Source organism: Dipodomys spectabilis, unplaced genomic scaffold (assembly GCF_019054845.1).
Source record: "Dipodomys spectabilis isolate Male_0828 unplaced genomic scaffold, ASM1905484v1 ptg000089l, whole genome shotgun sequence".
In the NCBI taxonomy this organism is placed as follows: domain Eukaryota; kingdom Metazoa; phylum Chordata; class Mammalia; order Rodentia; family Heteromyidae; genus Dipodomys; species Dipodomys spectabilis.
The window spans coordinates 15,450,291-15,476,774 of record NW_024870766.1 but is presented as its reverse complement, the minus strand read 5'-3'; the positions used below and the strand labels follow the sequence as shown (position 1 = coordinate 15,476,774).

General features: G+C 37.7%; 2 protein-coding genes across 4 annotated transcripts in view; one reads left to right on the top strand and one right to left on the bottom strand.

The window, feature by feature from the left end:
- Positions 1 to 26,484, bottom strand: part of Dnajc2 (DnaJ heat shock protein family (Hsp40) member C2) — a 43,034-nt gene that overhangs the window by 8,259 nt on the left and 8,291 nt on the right. For 2 of the 3 annotated variants that reach the window (XM_042684509.1, XM_042684510.1), the window contains exons 3-12: positions 23,785 to 23,860; positions 14,002 to 14,100; positions 12,502 to 12,643; positions 10,359 to 10,439; positions 8,442 to 8,507; positions 7,608 to 7,699; positions 7,092 to 7,213; positions 6,042 to 6,191; positions 3,655 to 3,743; positions 3,425 to 3,494 (exon numbers count right to left, since the gene is read on the bottom strand). In XM_042684509.1, coding sequence (XP_042540443.1) covers positions 3,425 to 3,494; positions 3,655 to 3,743; positions 6,042 to 6,191; positions 7,092 to 7,213; positions 7,608 to 7,699; positions 8,442 to 8,507; positions 10,359 to 10,439; positions 12,502 to 12,643; positions 14,002 to 14,100; positions 23,785 to 23,860 — 987 coding nt within the window. Of the gene's footprint in view, positions 1 to 3,424; positions 3,495 to 3,654; positions 3,744 to 6,041; positions 6,192 to 7,091; positions 7,214 to 7,607; positions 7,700 to 8,441; positions 8,508 to 10,358; positions 10,440 to 12,501; positions 12,644 to 14,001; positions 14,101 to 23,127; positions 23,178 to 23,784; positions 23,861 to 26,484 lie in introns of those variants that run through there. The other variant, XM_042684511.1, reaches the window with a different exon arrangement.
- LOC122111787 (small ubiquitin-related modifier 2-like) lies at positions 24,789 to 25,423 on the top strand. The gene has a single exon (XM_042684515.1). It carries the CDS (start codon positions 24,867 to 24,869, stop codon positions 25,149 to 25,151), a length of 285 nt encoding a protein of 94 aa, XP_042540449.1. The 5' UTR covers positions 24,789 to 24,866; the 3' UTR covers positions 25,152 to 25,423.

Here is a 26,484-nt window from a genome sequence, read left to right as displayed (position 1 = left end):
GTTGCAATTAAAACAGCTAGAAAAACAAGAAAAAATGGGACCTAAAGCTACTAGACGAAGCCAGATAACCAAATTAAGAGCAGAGATTAACCAATTAGAAAATCAGAAAACCATAACCAAAATAAACCAAACAAAAAGCTGGTTCTTTGAAAAAATAAACAAAATTGATGGCCCGTTGGCAAGATTAATTTAAAAAAGAAGAGAGGAAACCCATATTAATAAGATTAGGGATGCCACGGGAAACATCACAACACGTACCCAAGATATCCAAACAATTCTAACAGACTACTTTCAAAAGCTATACTCTCTAAAGGAAGAAAATCTGGCAGAAATGGATGCATTTTTAGAGAAATACAAGTTGCCCAAACTGAGCAAAGAAGAAGTTAACCAATTAAATAAGCCAATATCCTATAATGAGATACAGGAAGCTATTAAAAGTCTTCCAACAAAAAAAAGCCCAGGACCAGATGGATTCACAGCAGAATTCTATAAGACCTTTAAAGAAGAACTAATACCCATACTCCTCAAGCTCTTTAGAGAAACAGAGAAGGAGGGAGCTATCCCAAACTCATTCTACGAAGCCAATATCACACTCATCCCCAAACCAGGCAAAGACCCAACCAAAAAGGAGAATTACAGGCCAATTTCCTTGATGAACACAGATGCAAAGATCCTTAACAAGATTCTAGCTAACAGAATCCAGAAACACATAAAAAAAATAATACACTATGACCAGGTAGGCTTCATCCCAGAGACACAGGGATGGTTTAACATACGTAAGTCAATAAATGTAATCCAACATATCAACAGAGCCAAGGTCAAGAATCACATGATTATCGCCACAGATGCAGAAAAGGCCTTTGATAAAATTCAACATTCATTCATGCTAAAAGCTCTGGAGAAAATAGGAATAGAAGGAACATTTCTAAAAACAATAAAAGCCATTTATGACAGACCAATAGCCAATATTATACTTAATGGGGAAAAGCTACAACCAACTCTCCTAAAATTAGGAACAAGGCAAGGATGCCCACTGTCTCCACTCCTCTTCAATATAGTCCTAGAACCCTTAGCCAGGGCAATAAGGCAAGAAAAAGACATTAAAGGGATCCGCATAGGGAAAGAAGAAGTTAAACTATCCCTTTTTGCAGACGACATGATACTATACCTCCACGATCCCAAAAACTCCATCCCTAAACTTTTAGAAATCATAAGTCACTTCGGCAAAATAGCAGGATACAAAATAAACCCACAAAAATCAGTTGCTTCCTATACACTGATAATGTACAGGAAGAGAGGGAAATAAAGGGAGCAACCCCATTCACAATAACCTCACAAAAAATAAAATATTTAGGAATTAACCTAACCAAAGATGTAAAAGAACTATTTAATGAGAAATATAAAAAGTTAAAGAAAGAAATTGCAGAAGACACTAGGAAATGGAAAGACCTCCCATGCTCCTGGATAGGCTGACTTAATATAGTAAAGATGGTAATACTTCCAAAACTAATATACAAATTCAATGCAATTCCTATTAAAATCCCAATGACGTACATCACTGAAATACAGAAAACAGTCCAAAAATTTATATGGAACAACAAAAGACCTAGAATAGCCAAAACAATTCTAGGGGATAAAGACAACATGGGAGGGCTATCCATGCCGAACTTCAAACTACTACAGAGCTATAATAACAAAGACAGCATGGTACTGGCACAAAAACAGACCCGAAGACCAATGGAACAGAATAGAAGATCCAGATATAAATCCACAGGCCTACAGCCAGCTGATATTCGACAAAGGAGCCAAAGACATACAATGGAAGAAACACAGCCTCTTCAACCGCTGGTGCTGGGAAAACTGGGCAGCCACATGCAGAAAACTAAAAGTGGACCCCAGCCTATCACCATGCACCAACATCAACTCAAAATGGATTAAAGACCTTAACATTAAACCTGAATCTCTGAAACTACTGCAGGACAGAGTAGGAGAGACACTTGAACTAATAGGCACAGGAAGGAACTTCCTGAACAGAGTCCCAGGGTCACAACAAGTTGGAGAGATACTCGACAAATGGGACTACCTTAAAATAAAAAGCTTCTGCACAGCTAAATCTATCGCAACTAAGCTAGAAAGACAACCAACTAATTGGGAAAAATATTTACCAGCAATATATCAGACAAGGGGTTAACATCCTGTATATACAGGGAACTCAAGAAACTAATCCCTCCCAAACCTAACAAACCAATTACTAAATGGGCAAGGGAACTTAAGAGGGACTTCTCAAATGAAGAAATAAAAATGGCAAAGAAACACATGAGGAAATGTTCATCATCCCTGGTGGTGAAGGAAATGCAAATAAAGACAACCCTGAGATACCACCTTACCCCAGTCAGAATGTCCCACATCCACAAATCAGCCAACGACAAATGCTGGAGGGGATGTGGAGAAAGAGGAACCCTATTACACTGCTGGTGGGAATGTACACTTATACAACCACTTTGGAAAGCAGTCTGGAGGGTCCTTAGAAAGCTAAAGATTGACCTCCCTTATGACCCAGTCATACCACTTCTAGGCATCTACCCTGAACAACAGGAATCAATACACAAGGACACGTGCACCTCCATGTTTATTGCAGCACTGTTCACAATAGCTAGGATATGGAAACAACCTAGATGCCCCACCACAGATGAATGGATCCAAAAATTGTGGTATCTATACACAATGGAATATTATGCAGCCATTAGAAATGACAAAATAATGGCATTTGCAGGGAAATGGATGGAGCTAGAGGGAATCATGTTGAGCGAGGTTAGCCAAGAACGAAGAGACAAATGGTACATGGTCTGCCTGATAAGTGGATGCTAAATCCAAAATGTTAGGTGATATGACAAAACTAACAGGACTTAAGAAACAAAGAACTCCCACTCATCTGGTTGAACCACTACTAAATATCCCCATGCTGCTGATCACATATATGGTATATAACATGTGAACACCGTTATATATTACAGACTGTGATAGACAATTTGCTCCAGGAAAGTTAGAATGAACTTGTGACTTTAAATGAGCATCATTAGGGGGGAGGCTGGGAAGGGATGTGAAGGGTAAACAAAGGAGGAGGCTGCAATGCTTGGTAAGAAATGTACGCATTATCCTGCCCATGTAATTGTAACCCCTCTGTACAGTATGTTCACAAATAAAATAAAATTAAATAAAAAAAAAATAATGACTGTAGAAACTATAATATCACATATCAAACACTATTTGTGATTTAAAAAGTAAGTTTAACCAAATTTAAATAAACAGCACTGAATATAAGCAATGCAAGATAAAAACATTGTTTTGCCTTTAGTAACCTATAAGGTAAAAAAGGATAAAATATTTAAATGCTTAATATAAGTAGAAATTCTGTGTCTATTACCTGTTTTTCCAGAGCAGCCTTTCCTACTTCTTTTGTAGAAGACGTGAGTGTTTCATTCAAGCACTGTAAGCTAAAGAAAAAAAAAAAAAAAACAGATGAGCGATAGAGGGTATAGTTCAGTGGCAGAACACTTGTCTAGCATTCACGAAGCCCTTGGTTTGACTCCCAAGCATCACAATAAATAAATTAAATCCTGAACTCAGACCTCAATAATAGTTCCACATATATACCTTGCTAATTCAAGCCGATCACAAAGTTTTTCCACTTCTTCCATCATTTTAACCCGTTCTGCCTCATTGTCTGAAAAGTGATTCCAGGTCTAGAAACACAAAATGTAAACACTTTAATCTTGTATCTACTGATATTCAGAAATATATCCACATGTATTAGCTACTCAATTATGAAGCATGAGCCTATGAAAGACTTCAGATGTAAACTTCATTGTGTAAATTCTTACACAATGTCCTGTGTGTCACCAGCTGTCCTCCTGATCGGCTAGTGATAAAGGGCATTATACCAAGTGCGAGGAGAACAAGAAAAGAAGATGACTCAAAATGACTGAATATTCTTGTACAACTAATGTAGGCTAATAAAACAAAAACACTATTAAAAAAAATAAAGACGATATCATAAAAGTTAAGGAACTGGGACTGTGCAGGTGGCTCAGTGGTAGAGTGCTTGCCTCGCATACATGAGGCCCTGGGTTCGATTCCTCAGCACCACATAAGCAGAAAAAGCCAGAAGTGGCTGGCGCTGTGGCTCAAGTGCTAAGAGTGTTAGCCTTGAGCTGAAGAGCTGAGGGATAGCAACCAGGCCCAGAGTTCAGGCCCCACGACCAACAAAAAAAAAAAAAGCAACTAAGGATCCAAGAAAGTCTATATAACATCCTCTTTTAACTTTGCCTGCCTACTGTGCTGAACAAATCCATTAAGCATGAAACTACAAAAAAGAATTTTAATAGGAATAGAAGGCATTAGGAAAAATTACCTTTGAAAAGACCTGTGAAGCCCTACTTAGGACCTGGCTCCTCATCTCTTCAGGTACCTCTAACACACTAAATCTTATTTCTCTGTGTTTCTGCATTCTCTTACACTTTCATCTCTCATCTCGAATCCAAGGTACATATTGCTGTACTAGTTAAATCATACTAGAAACAAAGATTTCCTTTTGTGTATTTATGCTGGTATTAGGGCTTGAACTCCTGGCCTCTGGCTCTTGCTCAGCATAAAGCCCTCCTTGACTGTCTTTTTGGTATCATATTCTAGCACTCATCTTTAAGTGTTTGAATTGTTTATATATTTCTTGTAATTTTCTATTAATAAATCAGTGAACTTCTGAAGGCAAGGACTATGTCATATACATATTTATAATAACTAAGCATAGAGTAAATGCTCATCAAGTTGGTTGGTTTTTTTTTTTGGGTCCGGTCGTGGGGCCTGAACTCTGGACCTGAGTGCTGTCCCTCAGCTCTTCAGCTCAAGGCTAGCACTCTACCACTTGAGCCACAGCGCCACTTCCGGCTGTTTTCTTTTTGCTTATGTGGTGCTGAGGACTCGAACCCAGGGCCTCAGGCATGCAAGGCAAGCGTTCTACCACTGAGCCACCTTCCAAGGCCCTCATCAAGTTATTTAATAAATAAATTAATTCATGCTGGAAAGAAGCAATAGAACAAGGTTACCAAATGCTAGAATTTTTATCCCATTTATGCATAATCTTGAGTACTATGCAACTTTGCTAGTTCCTAATTGGCCTTCTGACATTTTATCAGGTTTTCATTATATGCCGAATGTGACAAGGAGTACATGGGAATTCTCTCTCAAATGTATAACTAGGTATTACTTCAGTTATAGTATAGGCATGGAAAGTGAGGCATCATAGTGATGAGGTAACCTCCCAAAGGCCCAACAGCTAGCAAGTAGTATGCAAATGACTTCAAGCCACACAACCTCCCATGAGCCCATGCTTTTATTGCTTTTATACACTACATCCTTCTAAAATGAATCTTCTACCTAGGAAGTATTATGTGATACTAAAATGCCTGAAGGGGCTGGGAAGGTGGCTCAGTGGTAGAGCGCTTGCCTTGCATGCCAGAGGCCCTGGGTTCGATTCCTCAGCACCACATAAGCAAAAAGAAAAAAGCCGGAAGTGGCGCTGTGGCTCAAGTGGTAGAGCACTAGCCTTGAGCTGAAGAGCTAAGAGACAGTGCCCAGGCCCAGAGTTCAGGCCCCATGACCGGACCCAAAAAAACAAAAAAACAAACTAAAATGCCTGAAGAGATAACCAACACTTGCATTTTTATTGAATCTGTTCCAAAGCCTGCTGATAGGGCCAGTTTTCGATTAGTTTGTCTAAGCAGGTCACAACAACTGAAGATTTTGCATTGACCTTATTTAAATTCAAATTTGCTTAAACCAACTGTAAAAGGACATTATTGAGATAATCAAGGAGATGTGAATATCAGAATATTAATCATTTCAGTAATGTCATAATTAAATATTTCAGGATACAATGTATACCTGTTTAATTATAGTTGTATAGTATAAGAAGAAAACTTTTCAAGCTTAATTGAGAACCTGGTTTACTTATCCCCAGGGTCTGTCTGACCAATCTGACATACCTTGCATGAATTTCGAAGTTTTTGCCTTTCCTTCTTAATGGCTTTTTTCTGGATATCTTTTTCCTTCTTTGCCAGTAATGCTTGCTGTCTAACTTGCTCTTCTTCTTTCTCCTTAGCCAACCGAGCAGCTTCTAATTCAGCTTGTCTTTGCTTTGAAATTGATAAGTAAAATCACTTTAATAGGAAAATTAGAATTTCTAAATGTTCTATAATCTTATTTTTAAAACTCAATATTAACAAATTAGAAAAAAGATGATACATCAAGTGAATGAAGTCTAAAGGATAATCTGAGGAAAACAGTTGGTAGAGTTCTACATTTATTAGAAAATTGTAATAGACATTTAAAAGTAAGTATAGAATTAAAGGACTTTATACAATATGTTTTTACTCAAAACCTGCTGGTAAGGTACATCTAAACTATAAATTATACTAACCTGTCCAGATTGAGTAATACCCAATTCTCTGCTTCCAGATCACTGGGGTTTTGTTTTCATTTTTGTTAAAAAAAAAAAAAAAAAAAGCTGGGCGCTGTTGGCTCACACCTGTAATCCTAGCTACTCACAGGAGGCTGACATCTGAGAATCATGGTTCAAAACCAGCCCAGACAGGGCAGGAAAGTCCCTGAGACTCTTATCTCCAACTAACCACCAGAAAACCAGAAGTGGCACTGTGGCTCAAGTGGTAGAAAGCTTGCCTTGAGTGAGGAACAGCACCCAGACCCAGAGTTCAAGCCCCACGACTGACAAAAAAGAAAAACAAGCCCAGAACCGTGGCTCACACCTATAATCCTACTCAGGAGGCTGAGATCTAAGGACTGCAGTTCAAAGCCAGCCTGGGCAGGAAAGTCCATGAGAATTCTATTGTCAATGAACCACCAAAAAACCAGAAGTAGCATTGTGGCTCAAAGTGGTAGAGCACTAACTAGCCTTAAGCAAAAAGAGCTTTGTGCCTACGCTCTGAGTTCAAGTCTCATGACTAACAAAAACAAAGGAAAAAAAAAAAAAAAAAAGAAGAACATTTACAGTCCAACTTTACCAAATGTCATCTTACTTTTTCTCTAGCTTCTTGCTCCTTCCGTTTTGCTTCAGCTTTTGCTTTCTTTTCTGCTTCTTTCTTGGCTTTTTCTTCTTCCTTAAATTTTTTTATCCTGGGATCACAGCTATAAGCATTGTCTACCAAAAATAAATCAATTCTTTGAATTTCTTTTTTTTTTTTTGTTTTTTTTTTTTTATTGTGAAAATAGCGTGTAGAGGGGTTACAATTACATGGGCAAGATAATAATCCTTTGAATTTCTTATATTTTATTACAGGAGGAAGAGTGTTAAGGCGAAGAGGGACAAGTGGAGAGAGGAAGTGAATACAGTTATTATATACAATGTACAGATGTGAAAATGGAACCACATGACCTGAGGGGATGGGTAGCGTTAGAAGACATGGGGAAAAATGAAGGAAGGGGTAATAATGATTAAGATGCATTGTATTTATAAACTGATTTGTTGAACTGAAACTAGCAAATAGCAAAAGAGCATTGAAAACAGTTGTATAAACAACACTAATTATACTTACCAACTAATGTTCTTATTCTGTTCATTTCTTCTTTTTTCCTTTGTGCTCTTGTTGCTCTGTTCTGCTTTTCAATCCATTTTCGCTCATCACGACTACAAAACAAAATATTGTAAACAAACTATGTTATAAATAAAATATATAAATAACATCTTGGAAGGTTATAAAGTTAAAGAGTGATTTTATTTAGTATTAATTTTGATTTTTTGAGGGACATTCATGTCCAAAAGAATTTTCTTACACATTGCAGAAAAAGTAAGTTCTAGGCTAAACAACCAAGAAAAGAATAATTTGCTAGGTTGAACTACTCTGACAATTACATCCCTAGGCAATATCATAGGCATATCCTATTCAATTACTGATTTAGCTATGTAGCTTAACTTGTGAGAAGGAATTTCAAAATATTGTATTAAAAAACTTATTTTGACCAGGCATAGTGTACTTATCTGTATTCCCAGCACTTGGGAGGCTGAAGCAGGAATATCATTCTAGGCCAGCATGGGCTACTTATTGAGACAAAATAAAATGACAGAAACACAACTATTTAAAAAATATAAAATGTGGCTGGGAATGTGGCTTAGTGGTAGAGTGCTTGTCTAGCATGCATGAAGCCCTGGATATGGTTCCTTAGCATCATATAAACAGAAAAAGCTGGAAGTGGTGCTGTGGGCTAAAATGGTACAGTGCTAGCCTTGAGCAAAAGAAGCTCAGAGACAGCACCTAAGCCCTGAGTTCAGTCAAGCCCCAGAACTAGCCAAAAAAAAAGAAAAAAAAAATGAACCAAACAAAAGAACCAAACAAATGTTCTCCTGCTGATACCATGATTTGCATACATACCATTCGGCTTTTTCTTTTTCTTCTTCATCTAAATAAGAAAATTCTCTCCAAGAATCGAAATTATACCTAATATAGACAGAAATACACAATTGAAAAACATTTTTAAAAAAACAAGAAAAATATCCTTATAATACAAAGTCAGAAACCTGCAATTTTAAAGAATGGTAATCAAGAGTAGATGAAGTTGTATAAATAGGTTCCCTTCTCTCCCTTCTGGTATTGAACAAACAGTATGCTCAATTCCTCAGTGTCATCTTCTTTTATAAATGACATGGCTTTTGGTATGAAAATGTACAGTATACTAAGCGCCCCTCAGTCAAAAATGACATCTCTTTGCTATCAAGGCTAGTCATAGTTATTTTATATCTAGTTTGTCCTTGGAATGTAAAAACAACTGCAACTGATAAAACTAAATCTTAGCTGGGCACTGGGCGCCGGTGGCTTACACCTGTAATCCTAGCTACTTAGGAGGCTTAGATCTGAGAATCTCAGTTCAAAGCCAGCCCCGGCAGGAAAGCCCATGACACTTTTATATCCAATAAACCCCCAGAAAACTGGAAGTGACACTGTGGCTCAAATGATAGAGCGCTAGCTTGGAGCTGAAGAACTGAGGGACAGCGCCCAGGCCCAGAGTTGAAGCCCCACAATTGACAAAAAAAAAAAAGAAAAAAGAAACACAAAAACTGAATCTTGTCATTGTTTTCTGTAGCAATTTTATATTTCCATACTCACTAAATACTTAATAAGAAAGTATAGTACACAGTAAATATTTTGGATCTGCCGTGGTGACATATATGCAATCCCAACACTCAGAAGACTCAGATCTGAGCACTGAGGTTCAAAGCTAGTCAGATAGGAAAGTCTATAAGACTCTTATCTTCAACTAACAACCAAAAAGCTCAAAGTGTAGCTGTGGCTCAAGAGGCAGAGCACCAACCTGAGTGAAAAAGCTAAGGGACAATGCCCAGGCCCTGAGTTCAAGCCTAGTACTGACACAAGAAGAATTTTGCTAAACTTGTTCCTATTAAGAGTCAGGTGCAGGAACTCAAGCTTTTAATCCTAGCTATGTGAGAGATGGAGACTGGAGGATAGCAGCTCAAGATCAAGCCCAACCAAAAAGCAAAAGTTTTAGGAACTCCCTTCACTCCTATTATCCCAGTCACAGTGGAAGCACATGGCTGGATAAAGCGATGTGCTCATTATCCCCAGTGATGAGGCGAAGTACAAGTAGACGGATCTAAGTCCAGTATACTCTGGGCATAAAGCAAGACCCTATTATTTTTTTGGTGCCAGACCTGGGGCTTGAACTCAGGGCCTTAGTGCTTGAGCAAAAGCTCAAGGCTAGCGCTCTACCACTAGCTCCTCCACTTCTAGCTTCTTTGGTAGTTTAGTGGAGGTTAAGTCTCAGACTTTCCTGCCCAGGCTGGCTTTGAAACTTGATCCACAGACCTCAGCCTCCTGAGTAGCTAGGATTATAGGCTTGAGACCTCTTTTGAATACAAACAATGCAAAAAAAGCTGAGTGGTTCACATAGTAGAAAGCCTGTTTAGCAAACTTGAGACACCAAGTACAATCTCTAGTCTGTCTCTCTCTCTCACACACACACACAAGATTTAGTTACCCAAAAAACACTACCTATGTCAAGTACTCTTAAGTAGGAAGATAACTAAATGGAAATGTGTTGTTTTATTGAATTCAAGTGATCACTCGTTTTTAATTATTTTTTAATAAATGCTTGATATCTACATCACATTAATTAGACTAAAAATCACAGAAGCCTAAATATCACATTGAAAATACACAATACATTCATGAAAACCTTTATTCATTTCTGAACAGTGTGCTTTTTGTTCAGTAAAGATTCTACAGTAAATTTATTTTAAAAAGTAAAGTAATAACAGTAGTGAATCTACTTACCAGAAAGAATAAAATGCATCTACATCTTCAAAGGATGAATTCATATCACCAAGTTTAGGGACATTTTTTTTATTTGACCACCTGAAATATTAATAAGAATAATCTGACTCAAAACTATGTAATCAACCTACAACTTAATGTATTAAAAACTAGGCTTTTTCCAATCCCTCTAACTTCCCTCACCTATAACATCCAAGCAAAAGATGGGGATGGCCAGCCAGCAGCAGTGATGTGCTAAATAAATACAGGTGTTAAAAAAAGAGACTGGGGGGGCGGGGGGGGGGGGGGGGGGGGGAGGGGGAGGGCTGGAAAGGTGGCTCAGTGGTAGAGCACTTGCCTTGCATGCCTGAGGCCCTGGGTTCGATTCCTCAGCACCACATAAGCAAAAAGAAAAAAAGCCAAAAGTGGCGCTGTGGCTCAAGTGGTAGAGTGCTAGCCTTGAGCTGAAGAGCTGAGGGACAGCGCCCAAGCCCAGAGTTCAGGCCCCATGACGGGACCCAAAAAAAAGAGACTGAGGGTAGGATGGAAGGGTGGGGGGAAGGGCAAAAGACAAATGGTCTTCTACCCATTAGTTACTTTTAATTCCACAAAATACAATGTAGCAGCTGCCACAGGCTAGAACAAAATAGCAAATCATGTTTTTTCTCAGGCTCCTTTTGTAAGCTGTAGGCAGCAAGCTGTAGGCCTAGCCTTCCCAATCAGGTTAGTTTTTTTTTTTTTTTTGGTGGTCCTGGGGCTTGAACTCTGGGCCTAGGCACTGTCCCTCAGCACTTCAGCTCAAGACAAGCGCTCTACCACAAGCTACAACACCACTTCCAGTTTTTTGAGTGGTTTATTGGAGATAGGAGTCTCACGGACTTTCCTGCCCAGGCTGGCTTTGAACCATGATCCTCAGATCTCAGCCTCCCTGAGTAGCTAGGATTATAGGCGTGAGCCACCAATGCCCACGAATCATGTTAATATTTACAGATGGGTTTCCAATTCTACAACACCAACCACCTTAGCGCCAGTCTTTTAGGCTTAGCACTTCACTCATTACTTCTGAAAAGATCCTTACACTGCTACTCACTCATGCTATCTAGTCTATCACACACACACACACACACACACACACACACACACACACACACACACCACTAAACCTTTATATCATCCTGTTGCACAATAAATATCAGGAAGGGTAAGAAAAATATTCTATGGATCTAAACTGCTCACATCAAAGTAGTTTGCAAATTTCGCAGCACAGTGCAATCCCTAAAAGTAAGCCAGGAGTTAGTGGCTCACACCTGTAATCTACTCAAGAGGCTGAAAACTGAGGATGGAGGTTCAAAGCCACCAGGAAAGTCTGAGACTTTACCTCCAATTAATGACCAGAAAACTGGAAGCAGAGCTGTGGCTCAAAGTGGTACAGTGCTAGCCTTGAGCAAAAAAAAACTCAGGGACAGGACCCAAGCCCTGAGTTCAAGTCCCATGACCAACCAAAAACAAACTGAAAGTATTCAAACTCAGAATCTCTTCCGTGGAAGAGGCATCAAAGGGTTTTCAAGCTCTCCAGTTTCCAACTAAGCTAATACATAAATTTTAAGGGATATTTTTGATGGAACAACAACAAAAAAAGACTAGAATATTGGTACTGTATACTATTTTAAAACACATTTTAATGCAACAAATTCTGCATACTTTAATCTTAAAGAATTCAAAGCTTTTCTCAATTGACAATGAGCCATACAATGTAGCCACTAATAAAAGGGAAACAAAGAAAGAGATTAAGTCCTGTCATCTAAACAGTTTCACACTATTTAATGAAACATTTAAAAAATAAATATAATAAAATATTTTTAAAATATTCTATTTATTTATTTATATTTGGGTCTTGCTATGTAGCCCAGGATAACATTCACTACTTCCTCAGTCTCTGCAATACTAGGATTACAGGCATGAACCACCACTCTTGGCTTCCCCAAAGAAAATGTATAAGAAAAACATCTCATTATTTCGTTATGGAAATGCAGAACTTTTGTTTAAATGAGAGCTTATGCTAACATATTAGAAACAAAACTATTGTCAGTGGAAAATAATAGAAATCTCAATATAAAAAGTAAGCCAATACAGCATTATGATCAGAAAGGGTGCTTTAACTCACCTGGAATTCCTTTCAAACACTGGGGAAAACACTTCAAAGAAATTGTCCTTTGCTTCACTTTTAGAGGGAACTGAGTTATCAAAAGTAGGATCTACACTGTTAAATGCTCGTCTTTTCACTGGATCAGATAACATTTCATAAGCTGAGAAAAAAAAGGTCAGATTACACCACCACGAGTCAAACACCACTAAACTTAAAAAATTTACTAATTTTTACAGTTGAAATTATTTTTGTGTTTTGAGGGAGAATTAAATTTAGTAACAACAGTTCTGCTGGTACTTCTGGATATAACTGTGTGTATTTAGCTCCTTTAAGTACTACTGGTACATAAGTGATAAGTTTTAAATATTAACTACTCAAGAAAGCAGACTCTGGGAAGGAAGAACCTAAAAAATTCCAAGATCTCAATACTGTAAAAGATGTAAAAACCTTACACTCCTTAAGCATTGTATAACAGTGGGCTGAAGACTACACTTGAAGGGTGTATATATAAGGTTTAAGAAACAACATCAAGCCAAGCATGGTATCACACATGTATAATCCTAGCACTTAGATGCCTGAGGCAGGAAGGACTCCAAGTTTTAGGCCAGCCTGGTCTACATAACAAGACACTATTACAAGTCATGAATCCCCAATCCCCATCCTCACCCTTCACTACACACAAAAATAGTATAAAATGTAAGATCACACTTATGGAAATACTCAGAAGTGGTGATTGACTGTATTAATCTACTTAATGATGTTACGACAATGTAAGTACCAATAAATTGTGGAGCCTATACTATGACATAATCATATTGTCTTTACAATGCTGGGGAGTGAACCCAGGGTCTCAGACACTAAACTACACCCCCAAACTCAACCACCTTAAACTAGCACAGCTGAGGAATAGTTAATTCCATAAAGAATCTGAAGTGGCAAAAGTTCTTGGTAGTCTATATGGTAGTCTATATATAGTAGTTCAATCAATAAAGACACTTAATGAGTTATCTATAGTAATATATCACTTCTAAGAATACCAGTGCACTTGGGAGCCTGAAGCAGGTTACCAAACTGAATAACACAGTAAGACACAACGTAAAAAAAAAAAAGGACCATCTAGGACCTGGGTGTGATAGTAAATGCTTGTAATGCCAACTACTTGGGCAGCACAGACAGGAAGATGTCTGGCTAGCCTATTTAGTCAAAAGGATTTTATCTCAAAAACAAAACACAAAGGAAAGGATTGAAGGAACGCTACTTGCTTATTTAGCAAGGGCCCAAAGCCCTGGATTCAATTCCCAATAATAAATAGTTCTGGAACAAAATCCAAGATTCTACACTTCTAACAAACTCTAAGTGTTGATGCTGCTGGTTGAGGCCCTGAGTTCAAACTCATTAACACACTCACACACTCACACACACACCTACAAAGTCATGGGATAGGTAAATGAACTGAACTACATCTACATATAGGAAACCCAATTTAGGCATGAGAAATTCCTGACTATATTTTCTTACCTTTAGTTATACAAGTGAAGTAGTCATTATCTCCTTCTTTTATTGGTTCCCCAGCTGCTTTCCTTTTGTCTGGATGATGTTTTAAAACCATTGCTTTATCTACAAAATGAATCAGATTTGTCACTTTAGGCATCAAAATTAAAAATAAGGATGAGCTAAATATAGACTACCTCTAAATTCGTACTATTATACTACAAACTAAAAGTTTAAGATATCTTATTTCTTAAATAATAAAGAACATTAGTCATCTTAGCAAACATTTTTATATTCAAACCTGGATATTAAAATAAGCAAAAGGAGCAGGGCACTGGTTACTCATGCCTATAGTCCTACCTACTCATCAGGAGGCTGAGATCTGAGAATCAAGGTTCAAAGGCATGAAAGAGAGACTCTTATCTTCCAATTAATCACCAAAAAGCCAGAAGTGGAGCTGTGGATCAAATGGTAAAGTGCCAGCTTTGAGCAAAAAAAATAAGCTCATGGACAATACACAGGCCCTGAGTTCAAGTCCCAGAACTGACAGACACACACAAAATAGATAATCATTATAGTTATTATATATAATTATAATGATCATATTAGTTACTGTTGAAGTTCAAGATTCACATTTTGAGAGTTTTTTAATGAAATAGCTAACATTTGGTAGTATTTAATCAGGCAATGTAAATCAAAATGCAGATCCTTTAAAAGAACAGTCTATGTAGCCACAGTTTCAAAGTATTTTTGGACAGTTTTGATACTTTTTATATCTACAATAACAATGTAAGTTAAAAATACAAATGAAGGGGCTGGGAAGGTGGCTCAGTGGTAGAGTGCTTGCCTTGCATGCCTGAGGCCCTGGGTTCTATTCCTCAGCACCACATAAGAAAAAAAAAGCCGGAAGTGGCGCTGTGGCTCAAGTGGTAGGGCGCTAGCCTTGAGCTGAAGAGCTGCTGAGGGACAGCGCCCAGGCCCAGAGTTCAGGCCCCACGACCGGACCAAAAAAAAAAAAAAAAATACAAATGAAGGGAGATGGGAAGGAAAGGGAAAAACAAAGGAGATAATGCTTGATAGGAAATGGACGCATTACCTTGCTCATGTAACTGTAACCCCCTCTGTACAGTATCTTTACAATAAAAAAATATATATTTAAAAATAGATACATTTAAAAAATACATATGAAGCCACTTCTAAGAGAAAACATGTGCTGTTTGTCTCTCTGAGCTTGGCTTATCTCATTTAAGATAACTTGTTCTAGGTCCATCCATTTCCCTGCAAATGACCTATTAGTCTCTCTAATTCTACTATGTATAAATACTTTTTTTTAATCTACTCATCTATCCTAGGGTATCTGGACTGTTTCTACAACTTGGCTAATATAAATAGTGCAACAAGCTGGGCGCTGGTAACTCGCGCCTGTAATCCTAGCTACTCAGGAGGCTGAGATCTGAGGATCGCAGTTCAAAGCCAGCCTGGGCAGAAAACCGTTAAGTAGCGCTATGGCTCCAGCTGTAGTGTTCACCTTGAGCTGAAGAGAGCAGGGACAGCACCCAGGCCCAGAGTTCAAGCCCCACAAACAACAACAACAAAAAATAGTGCCAACAATGAACGGGGATATGCAAGTATCTTTATGGTATCCTTGTTTGTGATGCTCTAGGTAGATGCCTAGGAATGGTATGGCTGGGTCAGAAGGAAGATCTATGTTTAGGTTTCTGAGGAACTTCCAGACTGCTGTTCAGAGTGGTTGTACCTGTTTATATTCCCACCAACAGTGCAATAGAGTTCCGTTTTCCCCAAGTCCCCACCAAAATTTGTTGTTTGAATTTACAATATTAGCCAATCTAACTGGGTGAGATGGAATCTCAGAGCTGTTTTAATTTACATTTCCTTTATGGCTAGGGATGATGAGCATTTTCTTTGCCATTCTTATGCTTATTTTGGATATTAGGCCTCTGTCGTATTGCTGGCAATCTTCTACTCTGTTGGCTGACTTTCTAGTTTAGTAACTATGTCCACTGCTGTGCACAAACTTTTTAGTTTGATGTAATCCCATTTGTCAAGTCATTCTCCTTTGTGCTGTGTCCCTGGGTCTCTTCAAAAACTTTCTGCCTATTCCTATGAGTGCCATAATGCTGATTTTTTTTGCCAGTCCTGGGGCTTGAACTCAGGGTCTGGCATGGTCCCTGAGCTTCTTCAGCTCAAGGCTATCACTCTATCACTTGAGCCACAGTGCCACTTCTGGCACTGTGAGGAATTGAACCCAGGGCTTCATACATGCTTCACAGGGTTATTGAGGGTAAAGAGTCCTAGCTATGCAGGAGGCTGAGATTTGAGAATCTACCACTGTACCACGAAGCCACATTCCCAGCCCCTATAATGCTAATTTTAACATCTTTCTCTGAGGTAAAGGCTATGCATATTTATTGTGGAAATTGCAAAATAAAATAATTATCTTAAGAATTAGCCAAAAGTGAGTTTCCAAAGACAATTACTTGATATTCTGACCTATTTTGATGTAGGCATTTTCTTCCTTAAATATACAAATTAAACATTCAGTTGTGTTTCTGGCAGAGTTCAGTGGCAGAGTACTTGCCTAACAGGCTTGAAGTTGTAGGACTGACCTTCAGACCACAAAATGTGCAATAATTTCCTATGTAAAATGTATGTTATTTATATTATAAATATAAATACTAGGGCGTGGACTCAGAGCCTGGATGCTATTTCTTAGATTTTTGGTTAAGGCTGGTACTCTATCACTTAAGCCACACCTCCATTTCTTCAAACTGGGATCCTCAAATCTCAGGCTTCTGCGTAGATAGGATTACAGGTGTAAGCCACTGGTCCTGGCTTATAGTCTGCTTTTTTTAAAACATTATATCATGTTTTATTTTTCTGAGTAAACATTAAAAAAATGTGAGTACTTAGTAGAGGATCTCAAATATATTTGATTATAAACATTTCTATTATACAATTGGATTGTATTAGAAATAATACTGAATTATTTTGAATAGAAGTACTTTCTTCTCAGGATAAAGCATAGAGTTGCAATGAATAAATACAGGAACAGCTTCCATTTCAAACATTACACTACTTCATTCTCCTAAGTAAACATCCCTTTCATCCCAGCTTCACTAGCAATTATTAATGGTACTCAACAATTTTTTTATTTTTATGCAGGTCCTGGGGCTTGATCTCAGGGCTTTTCCACTGTGCCTGAGTTCTTTTGCTCTACCACTTGAGCAATAGCTCCACTTCCAGCCTCTTTGTTGGTTTGGTGGAGATGGAGCCTGACTTTCCTGCCCAGACTGGCTTCGAACCTTGATTCTCAAATCTCAGCCTCCTCAGTAGCTAGGATTACCATTTTTTGTATCTATCTTTCATCCTTTATCAATAGAAGAAGAGTGATTGTCTTGATTTTCTTTCTGTGTGAATAACTTTAAATAAAGTAACTGGCTATTAATATACTAAGCATTAATACGTGGCAGGCCTCTTACCTCAATAACCCTATGAAGAAAGCACTATTATTTTCTTTATTTCACAGAAAAGGAAAAGGAGGCATAGCAACCTGTTTCATTTCTGACCAAGTTGAGCTCTGGTCCAGGCAGTCTCACTCCTCTGCCTCTCATTACATGTGATGTCCATTGCTAATCTTTCCTTTCCAAAGGTTAGGTTTATACTTTATCTCCCTCACTCCTAGATTGTGATTGTGAGGCTTGAACTTAAGGCCTAGGTGTTGTCTGTCCCTGAGCTTTTTCTACTCTAGGCTAGTGTCACTTTGAGCCACAGCAACACTTCCAGTTTTTTGGTGGTTAATTGGGGATGAGTCTCACAGATTTTGCTGCCCAGAATGGCTTTGAACCTCAATTCTCAGCTCTCAGCCTTCTGAGTATCTAGTATTACAGGTATGAGCCACTAGTGCCCAGCTAGGTCTACATTTTTTTAAATGTTTATTTGCATTTACTGATTTGTTTCCTTTATGGTTTCTTCTAGTACTTACAATATTTTTAGTTTCATAAATATTTTAAGGGCTGGGAAGATGGCTCAGTGGTAGAGTACTTGCCTTGCATGCATGAGGCCCTGGGTTCGATTCCTCAGCAACACATAAGCAAAAAGTAAAAAGCCAGAAGTGGTGGTGTGGCTCAAGAGTGGTAGATCACTAGCCTTGAGCTGAAGAGCTGAGGGACAGCGCCCAGGCCCAGAGCTCAGGCCCCACGACCAGACCCAAAAATAAATTAATAAATATTTTGTTTAAATTTTTTCTTTAAATATTTTCTGAAATATAGACAAGGATGTTTTCAAACTTATTATTTCTCAAAATCCTACTATTATCTATTATCTTCTTTCCCTTTTCCACTGATAAATGGCTCCTTTATCACAGTAAGTTTTATAATGTTTTATTCAATGGTTATTCTTTCTGGGTATTCCAAGGGTTACATTTACAATGACTTTATTTTCTAATGTACTTGTTGCTAACTTGTAAAAATGGTAATCATTTTTGCATTTTTTCCCGGCATATAGGCACTTTTGGTTTTATAGGTAGATTTACATTAACTACAAATAGCATATATCTTCCCATCTTGCCAATAATTATTTCTTAATGAAACTAATTATAATAACTTTATAAAATGAATTTTCCAAAAGTTTATGATTAGCATGAACATTTTAAATTCCTTTAACATTTGAAATAATTCACCTGAAAAATTACCTGGGCCTAAATGTTTTTATGAAGTAATTCTTTACTGACTAAAATTTCCTTCTCACTATATATAATAGTTTCAATTAAAAACATCTTCTCCAATAGTTTCTGACCTTTATGTATTTCACTATTTGTTATGAAATTTATTTCAGGATACCATCTTGTCTCTTCCATTTTCCATCTTCATTAGTGTTATTATTTGAAACATTTGAAATGACTATATTTTTTTCATTTTAAAAAATATACATTAAGGCCAAGTGCCAGTGGCTCATGCCTATAATCCTAGCTATTCAGGAGGCTGAGATCTGAGGATTGCAGTTCAAAGCCAGCCCAGGCAGGTAAGACCATGAGACTCCTATCTCCAATAAACCACTTTAGAAAGCCAGAAGTGGTGCTGTGGCTCAAGCAGTAGAGTGCTCGCCTTGAGCTGAAGAGCTGAGGGACAGCGCCCAGGCCCAAAGTTCAAGCCCCACAACGGACAAAAATAAAATTAAATAAATTGATTAAGGAAATTAACTTGCTTATGCTACAACTCTAGTTACCACCCATTTAAGTTTGGATAGGCAATGATCCTATTTTTGAAAAACAAATCATTAATATGGTACTAATGCTTGAACAAGTCTTGTACTTGGCAAGTGCTCTATCACTTGAACCTAACCAACCACTTTAAGTCATCATAGGTTGCCTTTGCATATTTTCAAAATTTATATAGATAACACCTAAAGTATGTCTTTGTGTCTGCCTTCTTTTGATCAACATATTTTGAGGTTCATCCACATTTCTGGGTACACAGGCAATTTATTTTTTTCTATTGCTGAATAAGATTCCACTAAAATACAATAGTTTCGGCTGGGAAGGTGGCTCAGTGGTAGAGCACTTGCCTTGCATGCTCGAGGCCCTAGGTTCGATTCCTCAGTACCACATAAGCAAAAAGAAAAAAGCCGGAAGTGGCGCTGTGGCTCAAGTGGTAGAGCGCTAGCCTTGAGCTGAAGAGCTGAGGGACAGCGCCCAGGCCCAGAGTTCAGGCCCCACGATTGGACCAAAATAAAATAAAATAAAATAAAAAATAAAATACAATAGTTTGTATATACACTCTTCTGTTAGTGAACTTTTGGGTAGTTTCTGTTTATGCATATATTGAACAAGGTTTCTATGTATAAATCTTTTTATGGGTACATTATACCTCATCATTTCTACAAATTCTGCAAATAAAATTTGTTTCCAAGACCTAAGAATTAGGTATGGGAGCCATTCTCTACCTGTACTAAAGAGGCATTCTCAAATTCTAACTAGTTCAAGTAGAAAAGGAATTTGGGATTTCTGTGAGTCAAATTATCAGCTTTGAAAGGTCAAGAATCAAATTATATTAGTTTAGTAGCAAGAGGATCCTACCACGTTGGGCCCAACCACTGTACCCTACTGCTAATACTGAGCACCACCTAGGACCTATGCTGTGTAGCTAGTGAATGGCTCATTTCTCTCCAAAGCGCTCTTCCCATTTGCCAGCAAGTTATGCTGTAGCACAGCATAACTCACATTGTTCTCCTGAATGTGAAGTATGAGCTTATTTGTGATACCCAAGTCACATGCCTACAGAGAAGCTCATCAAGACAGAAGTATTTTTTTTAAAACAGGTGGTGTTTATGTAACTATAATCCCTTTGTACATCATTTTTTATTTGTATTTTATTTTTGTCGGTCGTGGGGCTTGAACTCTGGGCCTGGGGGCTGTCACTGAGCTCTTCAGCTCAAGGTGAGTGCTTTACCACTTGAGCCACAGTGCCACTTCTGGTTTTCTGGTGGTTTATTGACAATAAGAGTCTCATGGGACTTTTCTGGCTGGCTTTGAACCACGATCCTCAGATGTCAGCCTCCTGAGTAGCTAGGATTATAAACATGAGCCACTGGCGCCCGGCTTTACATTTTATAATAACAATAAAAAATTTTTAAAAATCAAGTTTTCTATTTTCAATTCTTGTTTCTGTTAAAATTATGCTAATTGCTTAAGGAAATTTTAGTGTCTCCCTATTCATTCTATCTAAACCTTAAAAGCATTCTTTAGTGTATTTTCTATTTGTACATCAGCCTTTGTTATTTTAAATTGTTCCCATGTTTTTATTTCATACAATCTCTACTTAATTCTTCCACAATGCCTATCTCACTCTAACAGCTTCTTAATATCTCACTGACAGGCTGAGAAGGTGGCTCAGTGGTAGAGCGCTTGCCTTGAATGCATGAGGCCCTGGTTCGCTTCCTCAGCACCACATAAGCAAAAAGAAAAAAGCCAGAAGTGGCGCTGTGGCTCAAGTGGTAGAGTGCTAGCCTGGAGCTGAAGAGCTGAGGGACAGTGCCCAGGCCCAGAGTTCAGGCCCCACGACCGGACGCAAAAAAAAAAAAAAAAAATCTCACTGACAACATGTAGTAGATACACTGTTTTTGGAATCTTTTTTTTTTTTTTTTTTTTTGTTGGTCGTGGGGCTTGAACTCTGGGCCTAAACGCTGTCCCTCAGCTCTTCAGCTCAAGGCTAGTGCTCTACCACTTGAGCTACAGCGCCACTTCCTGTTTTTGGAATCTTAAAGTCGACAAGGGACTTCTTAATCTTTTGCTGAAAAGAAGCTCTGTTTCACTTTCCTCTGACGCTGTACTACTATTTTTGTCCTACATTTATATTTCTTCCTAATCACTGTTATTGGGACCTTATATACTAATCCCTTCATATCATATTATAGGATTGTACTGTCTTAATTTATATGTTAGAGGTGGGGCAAAGGAAACAATGTTATCTTTTTTAACTAATATGGAAAAAAGGGCCAATGAACAATGTAAATTCAAATAATAAAGCAAAGGCAATGTAGGAATAGCTGTTTATTAAAACTTCAGGCTTTTCCTTCTACCCCAATGCAAAAGGGGCTTTTATTGTACATTACATTGTACATTCACCTGTACATTACACCTGTAATCCCAATTACTTTGGGAGGTGAGGCAAGAGGATCCCAAGTTCAAGGCCAACCTGGACAACTTAGTATAAGCCTCTGTCTCAAATATGAAAAATAAAGGTCTAGGGAAGTAGACCACTGTTTGAGCACTTGGCTAGCATATTCAATGCCCATTGTCCAATCCCCCAGACCATGAACACACACATAAATCTCTTTTGAACTTTTAAAATCTTGATATGGAAGTTTTCAGTTAAAATATATAGGCTAAAATTATCTAGAAATTTCAAATTATCACACTATATCTTCTCTGACCAAGTATATTTCAATACCAAAACCATATAAATTTAAATATCATTATAGTGTTCAAGTACTTTCTCTGAATTCATTATATAACTTCTGGTAATTTCCCTTAGATAATAAGAAAAAAACTTAATCTTTAATTGATTTCATAATTTTCTATAAACTTGCTCAAGTATATTAATAAAACCTTTTAATAGGATGTAAAAACTCAAGGGACCTCATCTGCTATCAGATTTATTTTTTACTTTTCTTTTTTCCATTTCTTGGTGTTCATTTCCAGCAATATCATTTTATCTGGTCAGACATAAATAGGCATTGTACCTTTCTTTTCCCTCCTAACAGTATCTTCCTTTGGTCTTAGTTGGTGTAAATGCTTAGAGACTTGTATAATTTATGACATCTCAGTGTATTTTAGATCTAACTTTCACATATGAAAGAAAACATGTCCTATCTGTCTCTATAAACCTGGCTTACCTCATTTAACATGATTTGTTCTAGGTTCATCCATTTCCCTGCAAATGACATAATATTCATTCTAACATATAGGTACATTTTTAGAATTCATCCAACTATTGTAAAGCATCATAGGTTGGCTATGCAAATAATGTAATAATGAACATGGATGTGCAAGTATCTATGTTGTTGTGGCTTGTGAGACTTATTTTTATTATATTTGTGTTAAAAACACTAATTTTACATCTCTAGTTTGGATTAGACTTTCAAAAAGCTGTAAGTAGCAACTACCCAGTTTTTAGAGTCAAAGGTAAAAGAATGACAATTTCCTTCAGTTAATACTGACAAAATACTTAACAAGGGTAGTAAACAATAAGGAGTAACTCCTGACAGTTAACAGTCTGCACAGATGCTGCAAAGCTGTTTGCATAGAATACTCAAAATTGAATTTCAGTAAGCATGGGTCTGTTTCTTTCAAAAATCTATATGCCTCATGACATGTTTGATATTTATTTGCTATTCTTCCTTATAGTACAACAGCATATACTTTTTTAATGAAATTGAATTTTTCTGGCATTTACATGTATCACAATGATTACTGATACATTAACATGTTTTACTAAAACCATGCAGCCTAGAAGTCTCCACTAGTAGTTTTCAACACCATTTCTTATTTAGCCATGTTCATTCAGGTGTAACACTTTCTCTTCTTGACTGGCCTGGGGACTCCCTAATTCCTTTTCCAGATGGCCACAATCTTACCTCCTCTGACCTCAATATCCATTCTCTACAGTGGAAGGCAGAACATTCTCCTAAGATAAAACACAGAAAACTAATCACCTTCACCTTTTTCATTAAACTTCACTAAGTAGGTGATCTGAATGTGTACAGAAGTACGTCCATAAGAATACAAACAGGACATTAAGGCATATTAAGGCTTATGCTTTAAAAGGCATATGAAGACTAGATTCCCAACATTTTTCTCTCCCAATTTTTAACCTTGTTAATGAAAACAAGGAAGCTTTAAAGAAATGGTGTCATCAACGAAGATGTTACCTTAGACCATAAATTAGTATCAAAACACTAAAGTAACAAAGTAGGGCTTCTACTAAGGAGAACTGTCCATCTTCTACTAAAGGTAGTTTGTCATTGGTAAAGTCTTCTTTATTCTATCTGCTCTCTCTCTCTCTTTCTCTCTCTCCCCCCTGCTCCCTCCCCAATGCACACACACATTCAAAGATTCCTTCTCATAAGAAATTTCACACATTGCTTTCTGTTTCTGAAGGCAAAGGAATCTGGCTTATAATGTTGGCACTGTAGAAGATGCTACTAAGAGGAAAATTATGGCTACAGACTACGATATTCAAAAGAATAAATTTCCTATACTACTCAAATTATTCCAAAATAATAAGTACTTACGAGCTGCTTTGATCTGTCTCTGTGTAGCTTTGTATCGGACATGGCCAAGTCCAAGAACTGCATAATGATCTTGGTTCTGATAAACAAACAAAAGATTATTGAAGCAATGTATCTCCTCCCTGTTTACTCAAGTGACACTTCCATAAGAGTCCAGTGAGAAATTTTATATAAAATACATTCTGATGATTTGTATACACATAAGCCTAATAAAGACTCTGAAAAGACTTGTAATTCCAGGGAGGACAAAACAAAAAACCCAAGCTAACAGAAATTTGTAAAAACCCAGCATTGTCTATATTTACCTGACTAAAGGAGTCTCTCTAAAAACAGACAGTACTTACCTTCAATCAATGTAAATCCTGGAACATCCCAAAACTGAGAGATGTACATTACAATAGCCCCAGCAGAATAAGCCACTAACAATGAGTGTAGAACTAACCATGTGGAGTCAAAAGGAGGTAGATTGGGAAGAAACTTTAAAATGTGAGGGAGGAGGCTTCTCTGGATAGAAGTACTGCTTTCATCGATCCCCAGTACCAAAAAAAAGAAAAGACAAAAAAAAGAAGTACTGCTTTCGTTTCTGCTTTAACATCCTAGTGGATTTATAAGTGGAGGTACCAAGTAAGGCTGAGCTCCATAAAGGTGGCAAACTGGGCACTTTATTTTAGAGAAGGAAGCCAGCCATCATAGGTTTTCATTAAGTTCAAGATTACAAGCATCATTATCTTGCCCATGTAATTGTAACCCCTCTGTACAGTATGTTCACAAAAAATAAAAATTAAAATTAAAAAAAAAAGATTACAAGCATCAAACGGAAGGGCTTTCTTTATAAGTAAGGCAATCACTGTTTGTTCCACTGTTTGCTTTTCCACTCCCTAATCTCTCCAAAGCTTCCTCATACCTCCTACACCCTTCCCCACCCAATAGCTTTCAGCCCTGCCTCCAGCTTCACCAGTTAAAACTACAGTGGTTTCATCAAGTTAGAAGCATTAAACAGGCTGTGGTGCTGCCTGTGTGCTCGTTCGGTGCGGACCGGGGACCTCTTTTGTGAAGCGGCATCTGAGGAGACTGCGGCGCTCACGATGGCCGACGAAAAGCCCAAGGAAGGAGTCAAGACTGAGAACAACGATCATATTAATTTGAAGGTGGCGGGGCAGGATGGTTCTGTGGGGCAGTTTAAGATGAAGAGGCATACAACACTTAGTAAACTAATGAAAGCCTATTGTGAACGACAGGGTTTGTCAATGAGGCAGGTCAGATTCCGATTTGATGGGCAGCCAATCAATGACACAGACACACCTGCACAGTTGGAAATGGAGGATGGAGATACAATTGATGTGTTCCAGCAGCAGACAGGTGTCTGCTAAAAAAGGGAACCTGCTACTTTGCTCCAGAACTTTGTTCTTATAGACCAAGAATACATTCTTAATTAGAAAACTGCAATTTGGTTCCACCACATCCTGACTACTACAGTATAGTTTTCTCTATTCTTTCATTTTCCCCTTCCCCATTCCTTTATTGTACATAAAGTAACTGGTGTATGTGCACAAGCATATTGCTTTTCTTTTTTTTCTTTTAAACTAAATGGCCAATGGTATATTTTGATTGACATCAAATGGAGATGGGATGGGGAAAAATACTGTCCTGTGAAAATATCCCCCTTCTCCATTCGTGGCATGCTCATTCAGCTTTTATCTTTATATTTCAGTAAGTTATTTTGCTCTCACTGTTTTAACAAAAAAAAAGAAAAAAAACAACAAAAATCCTTGCATACCTTGTTTGATTGGAGAATTTTAATGTTTTCATTTATCATTGTAAAACCAAGGACAATTTTATAACTTTTTTGTACGTAGCTGTTACATGTAGGGCAATCTGTCTTTAAGTAGGGGTAAATTACTCTTAAAAAAAAAAAAAGAATCCTAGACAGTTTTCCCTTCAAGTCAAGCGTCTTGTTGTTTAAATAAACTTCTTGTTTAAAAAAAAAAAGAAGCATTAAACACATGTAGCATTTTTGCATATCAATGGCATTGTGAAAACAGCCAAAATCATCTATCCTAGACTCTTTCTACCTGCCTCACGGTACCAGTACATAATCTCTTCCTCCTTTTACAAGTGAGTCTGCACCATTACAAGGAATTACTAATTACTACAGTCCTTCTTCTACATTGAAAACCTACCTGCAGTCTTCTCAAAGATTAGCATCTTTTGGATTCTACCTTTCAACTTGATAAAAGATGCTGTCATGACTCAAGAAAACCATCCCAAGACTACTCTTCTGGTCACTGCCTCACAGCTTTGCCTGTCCATACCTGACATCTATTCTCAATCACTCTTCTGTCCATTCCTACCTGAAGTGTAATGCTTGGCTGGACTCAAATGTATTATGTACACTAGCTAACCTTGAATTTCAATTCTCTTGCTTCAACCTCTGAGTGCTGTGATTAGAATATACACCACCATATCCATGTTCAATTTCTTTTCTTTTTTTTTTCCTGGTGTTGTGTCGGATCGCACCCAGAATCTTACACATGGTAGGCAAGTGATTTGCCAATGAACTACATTCCTAGTCCTGAGCCTTTTTTTTTTTTTAATCATTATCAATTGTGGCTTTTACTTGACTCAAAACAGCACACTCCATCTTTGAAACATTATCTTCTTGAAAAAGAATTTTTTGCTTGTTTTGCCAGTGCAAAGGCTTCA